Genomic DNA, 17,052 nt, shown 5'->3' on the forward strand with positions numbered 1-17,052 from the left:
GTCCATGATCATACATTATGGCTTAGTTTAATTATGCGAGAAATGTTTCTCTGTATTTTGCATCCAAAACAAGCAAACTGGCCAAGTTAGGTATCTAATCAATTGTTGGGCCTACAAGTTTCACTTTTATGAAGGTAATGCGCGCGTACAAGAGATCCCATGCAAGAGATTTTAAAATGGTACAAGAACTGTTTGGGACACCCTATAGCACGCCACCCGTGAAACTTATTGACCTTTGACCCTGGTATTAAAAGTGCGACCATAACAAACTTGCTGAGGTCATGGGAATTTTCACGGCGGTGGAAACAGGTGGAATGCAATGTCGACACTGCTATTTTACCACAGATCATACATTTCTGAATGGAAATTTGAGGAATTCAGGTGAGGTGATTGGAAACGATTGATTGAAATTAAATGTGAGTTTACCTACGACATGGAAAACGGTGAATTCGTGCCGAACGAGAAACACAAGTCACAGTCACTCACTGACAAATTGACACTAGCTATGTTATGTATGTAAGCTTATAAATGCATTCTACTGGTCCTAGTATTCATGGTCACTGATGTGTTGTGTTCATTGATAGGCCTATTGATTTTAGTGTAGCTTTAAGCTTATACTGTTTTGTAGTCTATACGTCCTCCTCAGCAAATTGGTTTATTAAAACAAAACATATTTGGTGTGTGCATAGGGCCTATGTTTAAATTTTGAGCACATGCATTATAAGGTGTAAAATTACCATTCAACAATATAAAAATGGTGCAGCAAATGGCTTCATTTTGGCTCTAGTGTTTGTAAATACTTTGGTATGGGGGGAGGGGGTGGGGGGCACTTGGAAATTTTCAGAGTCAAAACTTTTTGACCCCCCCCCCTCCAGACGGGCCTCCAAAGAACCTGAAACTTGTTTGACCCCTCCCCCTCTTTAAACATAATATAACTTTTTTGACCCACCTTTCCAAGAGGTTAAAAAAACCTACATGACACGTGTTTGTTAAAGGGGCATTTCGTGATCCACAGCCTCATCCCCCCACTTTTCTCAAAAAAAAGTTGAGATTTTTATATCACTGGAAACCTCTGGCTACATAATGTTTATGTACAAAATATTTCTTGCAGATTAATTCGTTTAGCAAAGATATCGTGAAATTTGAATTTCGTTCTGGTGCACCAGAACGAAATTACAACGCATTGTCTATGGAGCATTGTAATACACATAATCATGCATAACTCATGAACATAAAATCGGAATCAACTGAAATTTTGGGAATAGGTTTTTTCGTGGATATCTAATGAAAAATGACATAAATAGAGGATGCTAGGATCATGAAATACTCCTTTAAATACATTTATTTATTTATATAGGCCTATTTCCTAAACATACAAGTTTAGGGTGTAAATGAAGTTTAATTTGAATTTATGCACATGCTAATTTCTTCATGTTTCATTCTTAAAACCTATAATTAAATTTAAATAAAAGTAACACAAAAAAGGGAAATTGAGAGCAACATCTGGGCACCCAGACACCCCAACTTCTTTGTTGATCAATAAATATTGATAAATTATAAAAGTGAAAAAATGCTGCTTTAAGGTCGGATAGCGACGTTTGCACAGTATTTTTGATTTTGATCAAATAATTTGATATGATACAAATTTGATGGCAAATATTAAAAATTGATATTTTTAATATTTCTTATATTGACATTTCGTATAATTTTATAACCATTGCTATATCAATATATGTATATCAGATTTAAAAAATAATAATTTTTAAATAATTTGTCATAAAATTTGTCATAAAAATGGCAATTTTTGCCAAAGCTCTGGTATCATTCGCAAGATGCTGTAAACTACCAAAACGCAACAGTTTAGAATAGTGGCTAAGGCCAATGAAAGTCAATTCCTTGTTTCCCGTTACATAATTTTTCATGACTGTGTAGGTGACTATTTCATTTTTCATTATTCATTATTTCATACCATTTCATATTGCATCTGTTACAGGTGTAAACCAATATCTACCGGGGGGTACCCATGTATACATGTGATAAATCACAGTTTGTAGTTTACAGATGTAGTTTACAACCACATGAAGGTGATTGTACAATTATTATCAAAAGTTTCACAATATTTTTACGGAATGAGATCAGAGCAGATCAAAAAGTGTGTATTCATTATTAATTCATTATTAACCATATGCCATGCTCCTACTGCAAAGAAAATCCCTGAAAATCAACAGAAAGAGATTTATGATATATTAAAAACCACAATTATTTATTGGTATGTTAAAGTTTGTTAGGAAATCAATGTTTTATTCAAAATAATGAAATATTTGGCCAGCAATTGGTTTTGAACGGAGTAGGGTTACGGGAAACGAGGATTCGACTTTCATTAGCCTAACCTTGATGTTGCCGCCAAACTCGCTCTAAATTATTCCAAACTTGACATTTTACTAAATCAATCACACCACCTGTTTCAGATCTGCAAGAAGTGGGAGTGAGCCCTCAACATTTATATAGGAGTCCGTACACCAAGCAAGTTTAATAATAGAGTTTGCTTCATAACACTGTTTGCCTGTGTGAATCATAACAATGATTGATGTACTGTGTTCAATTATGCCGGAATAATTTGCTACTTTGTAAGATAGTGATCATATCGGACGATAGATACAGATAATAATTAGTGTTGGACTTGTGCATCATGTATGTGTCTCTTATCTAGTATTTGGCCTGTTGATAAAACTGCTTTGTTGATAAAGACAAAAAGGATGTGGTTTTAACAGTTGTTGCAGCGTTTTACCTTGGATGGTCTGCAAATAGGGCATACAGACAGTTGAATTGGTAAATAAGCAATATACCAGCACTCATTGACACAGATTATTATAGGACTAATTCTGTGACTGAAACTTATAGGAAATATTACTGTCAGCTTGTCTATATGCTGTTTATGTTAAATGTGGACACAGCAATGCTCTGGATGCTTTTCCTGGTAAGTTTTCAGTCCCATGGTCTTACTTGGTATTAAGTTGATAACTGTACTCTAACTTTTGGGTGTTCTTCATGTAAGACATGCATAATTAGGCTATAGGGTAAAGACTTAAAGCCATATTATAACATTTGCTGAGGAGAACGCCTTAAATTATTTTTTTAATTCTGGTTTTTACACAATATTGTAATGCAATAAAGATACTCTGTAAAAATCAAAACTTTAGGTGCTGTAGTTTTGTCAAAATCCGAGATTTTGAATAAAACGCTGGAACCGTCGTTTTATTATTACAATGGAAATAATTAGTTGATCACATATGCACAGTACGCACACGGCGTATGGGATACACATACACACAACCAGAGGATCGCACAGTATTACAAATCATGGGAGTAACATGCATGGGCGCTAGTAGTAAATTCCAATTTTCTATGCTTTACCTCACTTGTTCTGCTCAAAATTAAAAGGGGACATATCTGGCAGTAAAAGCTAACATTTTATGGAAAATAAATACTAATCTATTTTTACAGAAATGTTATAATATGGCTTTAATTGAGGGATTATATGGAATAAAGCTTATAAACCCTCAATGAAATGAATGAAATTTGCATACTAGACTAGTTATGGTGATTTCTTACTTGAATGAGTAACCATACAACTTTTCTTGTGGCATGATTCTGTAGGTCACACAACCTTTTTTACCCTCTTTGACAGTGGTACTGGTTGTTACCAGCTCTTTATAAGTAATTGTAAAAATGTGAGTGTAGCTTGGAATCATAGTTTCCTCAAATACCTATGTTGGAGTTATGGTCAGAGTCAGTGCGATAATGTCTGAGGGGAATGTGCCCCCATCAAAAGTTGGAAACATTCTCAAAATGAAGCCCCAATTGAAGCCATTTGGTGCACTATTCGACAAAATGTGGTTTTTACAATTCAGACTAATTATCTAAGCAACTGTGAGGTTGACATTTATTTTTGGAGTTTAGATTTGCGTGACATCTGTCACCCCCCCCCCCCATCACCCCATCACCCATCCGCTGCGCTGGCTAAAAAAATTGTGTCTCATTACCATACTCTTTCAAAAATCCTTTTTATTAATTTCAGTGAGCAGGTTTTTAGATTAATAATTATTATAAATATATTTTTAAAAAAAAGAAAAGTTTTTGTAGTAAATTGGTATTATAGGAAGTTGTAAGTTCATTCATACCCCGGGATTCGTGATGAACTAGCAAATGGAGTCATATGTTTGTGTAGTAATGTTTGACTCATTCATGTTGAATAAGGTTATTGTTATGTGCACAAAACAATAGGGTGCAACTTTTGAATCTGTATCCATTGTAGTGTCATAACTTTGTTATTTCTGCATCATTTGACGCCACTGATATCTTAAATTAAAGAAAACTTTCTTGTGGTCATTTGGGTTACCTTGATTTTCAAAATTGACCCATATTTTTGCTATAAGGTCATGATTAATGAACTTTTACCTTCTTTATTGCCCTGACTGTAGCTTTTAGTGCATGTAATGCAATATCCATGCATGTATTGTAAAGTTATGGACAATTGTTTGGTAGAAGTTAGTTATTTATTGTACCATGTACAATGACTTCCTACTCAGAGTATCTATGTGATATTTGTCAGAATGGAGTGGAAGTAAATGCACAGGTTGTTAACCTACTTCATGTGGCGTCGACTGCAGACGACAAGTTTCAAATTTTGTTTGAAAATTCAAAAAATTTCAGAATTTTACATTTTCATGACCATATTTAGAATCTGCATGAAAAATGCATTAAAATGAATACAAACAAGCTTAGTATCGGTTCAGTGGTTCTTAAGATAGTGCTTGATATTTTGGGAATATATCTTAAAACTTGGGACATTTTATGTTGAAGTCTATGGCTAGCATGCAGCAAAGCAGTGAAGCTCAGTGAAATGGAATTTACTGTATTCAATACTTTATACGCTTGTAATGGTCTTCACTTTATCATAGACTTGTTGTAATAATGCTGCTGATCAGGCAGAAGAAAGTACGGCTATGCTACCAGCTGGCATCGCACTTTAAATAAAGAAATAACAATATCCTTTATAGGTGCCTGGATAGGTTACTAGTAAGGGTCATTAGTCATGGACTTGGATATAATTTTTCTATGCTGTATGTACTATGTACATTCTTTAGCACAACTGTTTTGTATTGATCACTGACATTTTATAGATTGAAATGTTCAACATGTTGACATTTTTTGTGGTTTTTAATAAAGTAGTGAATTTGTGTGTGCTTTTTTATACAGTTTTTTTCAGTGGTACTTTCCTTGTGAAGTATGTGGTTTTCAATAATTTATGTGTACCCCAGAGGAACAATTTTTTTTGGCAAGCCTCAGAGGAGGGAGGGAGGTGAGGGGAGGGGGGCAATTTTTGTTAAAATATGCAAAATTTCCTGCTCAGTAGTCGCTATGCTTGCTTCACCCGATTAGGCAATTTAAAGTTTTCAAATTTGTGTTTTCTCAAATAAGGGGGAGCAAAGATTTTTTGGCAGGTCAAAAAGAGGGGCAAAGAATTTTTGACAGGTGTGAAGAAGGAGGGGGAGAGCAAGTTTTAGCAGGCCATTTTGAGAACCCCTGCCCTTGTACACTTAATGATTGCACAACCCATAAATATTGTGATTTTGTGTGGTCAAAAGGGGCCAGCAATGTTTTGTCTTTTTTGTGCCGAATCAGCCAGCTTATTGTTTAAATACTAAATGTAAACAGTTGCTAGTATAGTATAGCATTTAAAAAATATTTTCCTGCCTGCTCTATCAAAAGCACAACTAGTTCATGATAAAATATTAACACAACTAATGCATGGTTAAATATTATCAACATAGCAACCAGTTGAATCAATGCAACTCCATCCCAAGTCACTGCGATTTGAGCCATTTATAGTGCTGAATTGCTGATAGCATTTGGACAATCACTATAGTGTTTGATCACCCCGCAGTTTGTCTTTCAACTATTTTGACAGTTCGGATGATTATTGTTTTCGTGCTAACATGGTTAAAGGCAGGGGGTGCGGAGGGTGCGGTCGCACCTCCCCAAATTGGCAAAAGTATACAGGTTTTTTACGCTTTTTTGGTCAAAAAAGGTCCGAATTTTTGTAAGAAAGTTCTCTTTTTACAAAATCGCCCCCAAAATCAGCAACCCCCAAAAACATCCTGCGTATGGGCCTGGTTAAAGGGAAAGTAAATGAGTAAATTACTCTTGTTTCTTACAGGTAGTATATGCTGCATCACAATGTTAGTATCAATCAAAACTTATTTTCTCTTCTCTGTGTCCTCAAAATTGATGCATATCATGAAATCTAAATTTAATTGTTCTCATTTTGTTTTAAGGTTGTATGTTGATCTTATGATTATATTTTACTAGATTTCGCGGTTCTCGGGTTGTGCGGTTCTCGTAATAGGCCTATCTCTAATTGCCCAACACCCGTTACCCATATAGCTGCCCTGTCCTATTAAACTACTATAGGCCTCGCCGTCTCTCAATGATCAAGATCCAACTTGACACAACTCTGTTTTGTAGAAATGTTCATAGGCCTTCCGGAAATAGTCATGTTCTGCTGAAATAGGCCTACATGCACGTGTTTGGTGTGTGCACGTGTTCGGTATTGAAATATATGTTGAAAATAAGGCCTATAATTATTGGTCCGATGAGATGCACCTGTTAGTCACACTGTAATGCTTTTCCGATGCGCGCGACTGTACTCGCGCACACTCCCGTTGATACTCCGCGATAGCGCATCATGAAAGCACGCGATAGTGCACCGCGTAGTGCACCGTGTGAACGCTTGAAACTTCATGGACCTTGAACGCGATAGCGGACAGAGGATTTGACGGACGGACACGCCGTAATTAGTATTAAGATACCATGATTGATTACAAAAGGAAGGCCAGGGTGCCTGGTAGAGGTACTTTAAAAGCAAAGACAGGAAACTTGTGTACCTACTTTTGTGAATGGGAATTTCACAGTGGTTTTGGTATAAATAGGAATGAGGGTGAAAGTATAGGATCGTTTGGTAATGTCAATGCTGATACAGCTGATTATTGTGTCTGTGACCCCAACACAATAACTTCCAAGTTTGAAAAAGAATCACCCAGTACTTCCTGGATGTTTTATAGGGGGGTATCCACCGTGGTATCCACATAGGAGCTGAGACTGTTAGTTTACTAGACTCAGATCTGGTAAATGCAGCACTGCACCCCTACACTTCTAAGAAAATATAAGGAGGAAACTAAGGGCTCATATTGAAATACCCCCCCCCCTCTTGTAGATGCTGCCAAGTGTGGAGGTGTGTGTGTTTCCCAACTGGGGAGATATTCACACACCCACATTCAAACTGGGGAGATTTTTTTTACACAAATCTCACAGCAACCGCCATACTGTGGAGGTTACTCTAATCAGAAAATGACAGGTGGTATACCCCCCTCTATGGCTCAAAAACCCCATTTTTGAGATTATCTTCAACTGTGGAGCTTCACGGTTGTTAGCAGACTCCACAGTGTGAATGTGACAAAACACACACACCTCCACAGTTAGAACCATTTACAAACGCTACCACACTTTCACACAGAAAGAAGGCAGGATTCCCCTCGCTAAGCCCGCGCCTCAGGAAAGCTCGGTCATAAAACGGATGGATTATATGCATCAGTGATACACCCTGCCTTTTGAAGTGGTCTGGTGACAAGGATTATAATAAAAGTTTATCAAAGACTGGCAATTTTATTGATTGTTGAACTAATTGAACTAATCGGCTCATCGCACAACCCAGGAAAGTACGCTCCTAATTTAAGTGGCTAATTGCAGTGTTATAATCACACATTTTTTAACAAAAGAAGGCTAGCACAGGAAAGCTGCAGGATGGCGCACACCTTCCTGTGTAAGGGAATTTCAATATGAGCCCTAAATAGATGGGAGGAAGAGACAGAGAAGAAAGAAAAATCCCTTAATTCAAACCCTGGGTTGATCTGCCCTGCAGATTGCGATAGCAAGATAAGGTTTATCTTAGCAGATAGAGATCCTGCTTGTTACTCACACTTTCAAATCAAAGCCACTTTTGTGCATGTGGCCACCTGTATTAAATCATTTTAGCATATGTGTAATCGACAAATATAACAGAAAAGTGATATTTCTTTCCTTTTTCCCCTATTTCAGAATGAAGCTCTTCATGTAAGTGCAGCAAGGCATGACATCACTAGTATTGAGTGACAAATCTTCTGAGAACATGGACATGAACTGTCATAGCCTTCAGGGGATTGTACCATTATCAGTTGTGACGTCATCTCGTACCGTCATACAGTGCCAACTTTAACTAGCACACACATGTTATTACTGCGTGTTGAAGTAAACATGCTGCTCAGTAGTACTAGAGCTGTGGACATACATGTATCACCCTCTGCAACTTAGTGCAACTTTTATACAAATTTTCACCAAAAAAATGGATCAGTGTAAAGTACTCGGACAACATGGGTGGTTGAAAAATCCTCTGCGATTGATTCTGGCGTGGATTCTTTTTATGTTGCATACCAATATCCCATCTGCACAGACGATACATCATAGGATCTATACCTTGAATCCGAGTGAAGATACCTTCCTGAATGGTCCAACGATATCTTACTTTCAACGCGAATATGTCGAGCTTGGTGTACGCGATATTGGATTATTAACCGGACAAGAGAGCAGAACGCTTTTTAGATTTGATGTGGATCAATTCAAAAAGGATAGTCATTGGGGTAAAGAGGATAATTTTAATCATTTAAACGAGACAACTTTAACAAGCGCCACCTTGACAATGTATTGTCAGAGAGTCGCAGACAGTAGCGGCAATGGAAATGATATTTATTCCGATACGATTCATCTTGCCAGAGTACTGAAGTCTTGGGAACAGGACAAAGTTACGGAGACGCAACGAAATGCCGCCGGCGAGGAGTGGTCAGAGCCAAATCTTGCCACAGATGGGCGAGATGCCACGGCTTCGTTACAAAGCATCGCCGTGTCTGTCGATTCGCAAACTTGTACAGCAGGTGAAAGCTTCACGTTTAACTTGACTGATATTTTTTCGGATTGGTTGGAAGGAAGGGCGGAAAATCACGGGATTATCTTGTGGGCGGAGAATGTGAGAGATACGCGGATGGTTCTTTGGATGGTGTCGTCCGACGGTGCTCAAGTTGAAAAGCATCCTGTCCTTGAGGTGCAGCTGCAGGATACTATTCATAAATCTTGTAAGTATGATGATAATATTGAAATTGATGCCAACTTTATTACCATTTGTAAATTATTCATGGCAGGGTTTGACAGGCGATCATTCCTATGATCTAGTTTCTTTACTTGTTGTGCCAAATTTGTGCAAGTTCACATGATTACACTGGCGTTGTTGAAAGAAATTGACTCTCTTTCACTAAGTACCTAATCCTGTTTAATTCAGGCTGATGCACTATTTTTATGCCTCTTATGCCTCCACCGCGAGGCATACTGTTTTTGCAATGTCCGTCCTTCCGTGCTTCCGTGCTTCCGTCCATCCGTCCTTCCGTCCGGAGGCTATATCTCGGGCATGGATGGGCGGATTGACTTCAGATTTTCAGGATAGGTGGGTCATGGTCAGAAACTCTGGCGACATTTTTTGGGTGAGGTTCAAGGTCATCTACTGAGGTAAAAGGTCATTTGAGGTCAAGGGCCCATTTTCTTTATTTTCCTCTTTTCTCGGAGACTAGGGGTCATACGTTCCTCAAACTTGGTGGGTGGGTGCATATTGACCCCAGACAGAACAAGTTTGTATTGGTTAGTGGGTCAAGGTCTCCTGAGGTCATGTAGGGGTCATTTGAGGTCAAATTAGCAAAAATACTCATATGGCCATGAAACTTGGTAGGTACAGTCAACATTTAGAGCCAAATTAGTCAACATTTAGAGCCAAATTTTGGAAGGTCATTTTGGGTCATCTGGGGTCACCCAGGGTCACCTGAGGTCAAATTAGTAAAACTGTCGTATGGGCATGAAACTTGGTGGGTACAGTCAACATTTAGAGCCTAATTTTTGAGCGTCATTTTAGGGTCATCCAGGGTCACCCAGGGGTCATCTGAGGTCAAATTAGTAAAATTGTCATATGGGCATGAAATTTGGTGGGTACAGTCAATATTAAGAGCCAAATTTTGAAAGGTCATTTCAGGGTCATTTGAGGTCATCCAGGGGTCATCTGAGGTTAAATTAGTAAAAACTGTCATATGGGCATGAAACTTGGTGGGTACAGTCAACATTTAGAGCCAAATTTTGGAAGGTCATTTTGGGGTCACCAGGGTCATCTGAGGTCAAATTAGTAAAAACTATCCTATGGGCATGAAACTTGGTGGGTAGTCAACATTTAGAGCCAAATTTTTGGGCGGTAATTTTGGGGTCATCCGGGGTCACCCAGGATTCATTGGAAGGTTGTTTTGGGGTCATCCAAGTGTTGTCTAAGGTCAAATTCAGTCTCCTCTTTTAGGCTTGAAGCTTTGTATTAACTTGTAAGTGCCACATCACACCCTTTTGTGGAGGCATCACGGTCGACGCTGTGCGTCGAAAACCGCGACATCCGAGAACCGCGGTCCATCTAGTTTTCAAAGTTTGTGCTTTATTACGGTGTAAAACTCTAGTAAATTGAAATTGTACCGTAGGACTGGACTTATTCCACTAAACAAATATCAAACAATTAATACAAGTTCATTCATTGAGATTATGAAAATCTTGCCATAGTGAAATTCTTTTGTCAGAAAATCGGGTCAGAAAGTATTGGAAGGGGTTAGGAAAAATGGACCCCAGCAGAAGAATTATCCAGAGATATTAGTTAATAAATTGCTATTGCACTATAGATGGGTCTGAAATTTTAAAAAGGAGACAATTTTAAAGAAAGATCAATCTATTAAGTACCTATAGGCTGCCATCATGTATATCATTCACATGTTTCATGATGTATTCTTTGCATATCATAGTCTTGTCATGTGTAGGGATGAAAATGGGGATTGTAAAGAGTATTAAAATGACTAAAAACGGGATGAAAAATTGACAAATGGGGATGATAATTTGGCTTTGCCCCCCTCACACTAAAAGCTAGCTACGCTGCTGGTTTTGCCTTCTATGTTTGTTCTTGTCTTGCACTGTCTTTACTTTTGGTAAATTTACTATTTATATTAATAAATTCATTTAATAATTTTGGGTGACCATTTATGTCAAACTTTGCTCTGTATGTTTCACCCACTTTCAGATCAAATACTTATTTGCATTGTATTATTGTCGATGTATAAATATTGTATATATTTGTTAGTAAATACGACTGGTAATCGAAACTGAATGACAAGGTGTTTTGATTGACTGGAAGCAATATTCAGTATAGTGTAATACACATAATGAGCTTTTAATAATTCTACTTTTCAAATTTAAATTCAAATTAAAAGGGCAAAAACAAAATTCAAAGGTAAAAATTACGATACGAACAAATAATTTTGTAACAAATTTGCAAAGGTACAAAATAAATAACAAATTTTAAAAAGTACAATCAATGTGCAAATTTTGCATGGATGCACACATTCCATGCAGACCTTGTTTTGACCCTGAAATTAATTGATCCATACCTAATGAGAGTCAATTAACTATCTATACGTGCATCTATGCTAATAGAATACTGATGATATAAGTAGTGATGGGAATGGTTGATATGAGGTAGGATCCATTTATAACAGATTATGATATTAAGCTTAGCAAAACAAAAATGATAGTAAAATTATTTTTCAAGAAATTCAATGATATGAGTAGTGATGGGAATATAGGGTCTAACAGATCATGATATTAAGCTTATCAAAACAAAAATGATAGCAAAATTATTTTTCAAGAAATTCAATGATGTGAGTAGTGATAGGAATATAGGGTCTATATATTAGATCATGATATTAAGCTTATCAAAACAAAAATGATAGTAAAATTATTTTTCAAGAAATTAAATGATCTGAGTAGTGATGGGGATATAGGGTCTAACAGATCATGATATTAAGCTTATCAAAACAAAAATGATGGTAAAATTATTTTTCAAGAAATTCAATGATATGAGTAGTGACTAGTGATGGGAGTAGGGGATATGAGATGATATTTAAACTAAAGTTATCAAAATAAAAATGATAGTAAAATGATTTTTCAAGAATTCAATGATATGAGTAGTGACTAGTGATGGGTGTAGGGGATATGAGATGATATTTAAGCTAAAGTTATCAAAATAGAAGTGATAGCAAAATTATTTTTTAAGAAATGTGAGCCATTAAACATCCACATCTTTTCTAAGTTTCTGGCTGATGATGTGAGCAACAATATGGGCATAGATAATGATGATAGGCAGGCACTAGCAGGATATAGGATAGACTGCATAAATCAACAGATGAGCATAATAAAAATTGCTCTAATGCAGTTATTTCAGAGGGGGGAGGTATAGGTATTATACTAAGGCTTCACCAGTGGCGTAGCCAGGATTTTGGAACCGAGGGGGCACAACTTGTAGATGTACCGACGGAAATATTTTTTGCCGACGGAAGTTGTGATTTGTTGACCAAAAAAAAAAAATTATAATTCTCCCCTCTTTTCTGTCACCCTGGGTAAAAAATAGTCTATTGTTAACCCAATTTTTTTTCACAAACGCCTTCCGTCTCCCGACGGCCTTACATGAACCAACGGCCATGACGAGCCCTGGCCCCCCTGGCGACGCCACTGGGCTTCACTACCCCAAACTGGTAGGGTAGTGCATATAATATGACATAGCTTATGAATAGAACTTGATTTCACATATCAAATATTTAATATTCAGATAAGAAAGTTGTGAGATGTACAATAACAAAGTGATAGTACCGTAATTGCTTATTTTTACAGGAAGCCAAGCCTTCCTTTGCCTACCATGCATGCGTACCCATGCATCAGTTACAACCTCAGTTTGGTAGAGAATTATGAAACTGTTTTTGGCCCAGTGGCTGCCATTTAGTTATTTTAGATCAGGGCTTTAAATTAGTCGTGTTCACATTGTCGGACGTACGCCCGGCGGAATTTGGTCGGCGCAAGCTGCTAGGAGTAGCGGTAGGCACTGCCAGGAGTAGGTGCAGTGTGAGCGATGGTTAGCGTAAGTTCCGCCAGGCGACGTCCGACGATTTACTCCTGACAAAAGTCAGGAGTAGCGAGCTGGGTGTAACCTCCGCCAGGCGTAAGTTGCAATGTAAACACAGATTACGCCAGGCACCCGGAGTAAGTTTGACCTTTAGTTGGTCGGAACTAAGAAATTACATATCGCGTGGTTGATAAAGGTCACAGAAACACCGGAAGTGGTAGCCAATGTTTACGCCGACCAGAAGTGAATGCTTGTTGGAACTAGTCGGCGTAGTGCTAGGAGTAGGCTAGGTGTGGACACGCGGTAGGAGTAGCGAAAATATTTGTGGAATTTTGATCAATGTTAGCGTAAGTTTACGCCGGGTGTAACTCAAAATGTGAACACGACTCTCATCACTTGGAGTAGCCAGGGATTTTTCATCAGCGGGGGTAATTGGTAGAAGTAGGGTGGGGCAAACTTTTACTAAAATGATCAAAAATGGGCTGAAAGTACTTAAAAGGTCTACAATCTGAAATATAAGGGTGGCCATTATCTGGGCAGGGACAAGAGGAAGGGCGATACATTGTACTTCTCATATGGGGAAGCTGCCCCCTGGCTTTCTCACTACCCCTTGCCCATTGGAAAATTACTAAAATTGCACTGATGGGCTAGTTTAACTTGCCAATTGTAAAATTTAAGCATTGAAAGTAAAATCTCAGAGATTTTACACCGGTTTCAAACATATCTGGGCCAGCAATATGGAATACTGGTGAGCAAGTTGTTTGCCATATACTCAACAGGTCAAATTGTGCTGATCTGCATGGGGCAAGTTGATCAACATCAAAAAGTGTAACTGTAAGACCCTGTGTCAAATTGGTGTCTCATCTATACAAGAGGGCATATTGGCCAATTGTTTCTAAAATATTCTAAAATAAGTATCATATAGAAACGCTGATGCAAAAATGTTACCGACAAAACATTTGAAAAATCCCGAAATCACACCTGAACCATTTCAATAAAATGTATATAGAGAAAACATATTTGTGTATATTTTTCATATTATTATAGAGATAAAATGATACATGATAGCTCTTTTACACAAGAAATGCCACCAGCTGCCACTGACTTCCGGCTTCCGACCAATCTTACTGTCACTTTATGAGTATTCTCTTCCAATATACCAATAAATTGACCTGGTTAGCTTCCTGAATTGTCCGCTCTGATAATAACAACCCAGTTTTGTGAAATATAGAATGTCGTCAGATTATTGTACATTCTTTATCCTTTTAATTCATTTACTAGACGAGCTGGCTCGTGTGGAACGTTGTGTTGGCTGAAATAATTCTACAATTTGTACAGGGATATTTGGCAGTGGCGGATCCAGGATGTGAAAATGATCCGATATGGAAGGCAGGGGGCCAAAATATAGTCTAAAATGTTTTTTGGTCCTAATGTTGCCCTATCAGTCAGTCCAATTTAGGACCAAATTTTGTTTTGGTCCTAACATTCTCCGATGATAAGCCCAATGGACATTTTTTTGTCTCCTCACCCCCCCAAATCTGGCTGATGGGGATGGTACCCTCTAAAATACCCTATGAATGTGCTACTGATATGTGGATTTAATATTTAAAGGAAGTGTACGGCAATCACAACATTATGTCTCATATGTTAGAAAAATAATTATCAAGCAAATATCACATGGTTTTATTTTAAACAAACTCATATTGACCATAAAAACGAATGATAAAAACAGCTGGCTCTCAACACACAATATTCAAAATTCCCGCTCCGAAATTGTCTAGAGCAATGACGTCCCAATAATACAATGCAAGCTGACAACATTAAATGAGCACAATTAATAACCATGACGTCATTGCTCTAGACAATTCCGGCACGTGAATAGGGTGTTGAGAGCCATCAGTTTTTATCATTCGTTTTTATGGTAAATATGAGTTTGCTAAAATAAAACCATGTGATTCATGCTTGATAATTATTTTTCTAACATATAAGACATAATGTTGTGATTGCCATACACTTCCTTTAATGTAAAAATGTTATAATTTCTAGTGTTTAAAATTGTCATTGTTTTGAATTGACTTCAATGCCAGTTGGTACAATGTACAACAAAGTCCTTCATCAATTTACAATTTGAATGTCTTTATGGGAACGTGGCCTTGAGTCATTTAAAGCCAAGACTACAATATTGATTGGAAAAAAGAACAAGAAAAATTGTATAAATAAATAATAACGTTGGAAAATACAAACAAATGAAGATGTTTCATACGAAGGTATGATTTTGTTTCTTAATGAGAAAGACTAAATTCATTTTTTCTCTTTTTTTTTTATTTTCTTTTTCAATTTTATTTGTTTTATCCTTCCAAATTTGGGCTACCTGGATCTTGAGCATTGTCCATCTGATCCTACATGCAGTGCTGTAAAGTGCAAAAATTGATTGAGGAGCCAATGGCTCCTAAACTTAACAAATTTAGGCACCAAAATTTGCTCCCAAGTAAAAAAACTGAGGCGCCAACTCATCGTATTCCAACCGCTCTAAGTTATTCTGCCACAATGATTTAAGGTGCTACTACACCCACTGATAAATTTTGACTAATTTTGCATTTTTCTCAAAAAATAACTAAACACTGGTAACAAACAATTACTTCACTGAAATTTCAGTGATTCAAGACAAGCAGTTCATTTTATATGTTAAGAAATGAGGTACATTCTAGCGCCACTGCACATGCATCAAACAACTGAAGAAAACAACAATTGTTTGCAATGTTGAACAGGTACTTGAATGAAATATGAACTCACATTATGTGCTTGGATGAGAGAAATGTTTTGCTTGAATTTCCATTCGTCGCTCTTATCTTCCCACATTCTTTCATGATATTTTAATTGTATGATTTCTTAAAATGTCAACAGCCTTATACAGCTTTGACCAATCCATAAATAGCCATTCAAAATACCAGTGATTGAAAATGACCTTTTTTTCTATTAAAAATTCTACAATGATATTATAGTGTGTACTTTAATAATGTATATGCAACCACTCGTTGAATTAGTCTGTAGATGCTCATATGCTATAAACATAAATAATTAATAAAGCGTTTGTGTTAGGCTATCAGAAATCAATACCGTCATCATCATCAGCATTTTGTTAGATGCATGTATAAAACCATCTTGTTAAATATGCAGCCTTGACTACCATCTTCAATTCAAGCATTTAGTTTTGTGCATGTGATCAATGACTAAAGAAGCAATGAATGCAACTGACTGTGACCCTGCCTTTTGTCAGTGCTGGCACCAGAATTGGTTTTTCGTTTATTTGTGTTTTGGGGGGTGGGTTTGTGGGGGGTCATTGGGTTCAATGTGAATTTCAAGGCAAAAAATAAAGTAGAGGAAAGTAGTGTGGTACTGTATATATTAGCATAAAATAGGGGGTGGGGAGTACTTAAACCATTTGACTTTTCCCATAACCACACCTTCCCAGTAGCCTAAGCCAGGACTTTTTCAGGGGGGGGGGGCAAGGGGGTTGAGGCAAGTTGCAAGGTTGGCAAAATTTGATGAAAATTGTCAAAAATGGGCTAAAAAGTACAAAAAAGCATAGAAATCTCAAATAATAATAAGATAATAATAAAACAGCATTTACATGTATATAGCGCATTGTGAATCGCAGATTAGGAGGGGGGCTAAGGGGGAGGCAGCTTCAAAATGGTCAAAAATGGGCTAAAAAGTACAAAAAGGAATATCAGAGTATAGCCAGCTGGGGGAAGGAGACTTCTCATGAGGAGGGGGGAAGATGTCCGCTATTGCACCCTCCTACAAGATACATCTATATCTCCCATTTTATATTGACCAACTCGACATTCAACATTTTGATCATGCTTGAATGCTAAGGAAGATACAGCGCCGGTGTGATGATATACGAGGCAGACACCTTAACACCATATTCTATCTCA

General features: G+C 37.3%; 1 protein-coding gene across 1 annotated transcript in view; it reads left to right on the top strand.

The window, feature by feature from the left end:
• Positions 1-249: 249 nt before the first annotated feature.
• LOC140153511 (uncharacterized) overlaps positions 250-17,052 on the top strand; it is a 106,765-nt gene continuing 89,962 nt past the window's right edge. The window contains exons 1-2 of the mRNA XM_072176281.1: positions 250-381; positions 8,158-9,224. Of these exons, the coding sequence (XP_072032382.1) occupies positions 8,387-9,224 (838 nt within the window). The 5' untranslated portion in view covers positions 250-381; positions 8,158-8,386. The remainder of the gene's footprint in view (positions 382-8,157; positions 9,225-17,052) is intronic.

The sequence above is a fragment of the Amphiura filiformis genome, chromosome 5 (genome assembly GCF_039555335.1).
Source record: "Amphiura filiformis chromosome 5, Afil_fr2py, whole genome shotgun sequence".
Lineage (NCBI taxonomy): Eukaryota > Metazoa > Echinodermata > Ophiuroidea > Amphilepidida > Amphiuridae > Amphiura > Amphiura filiformis.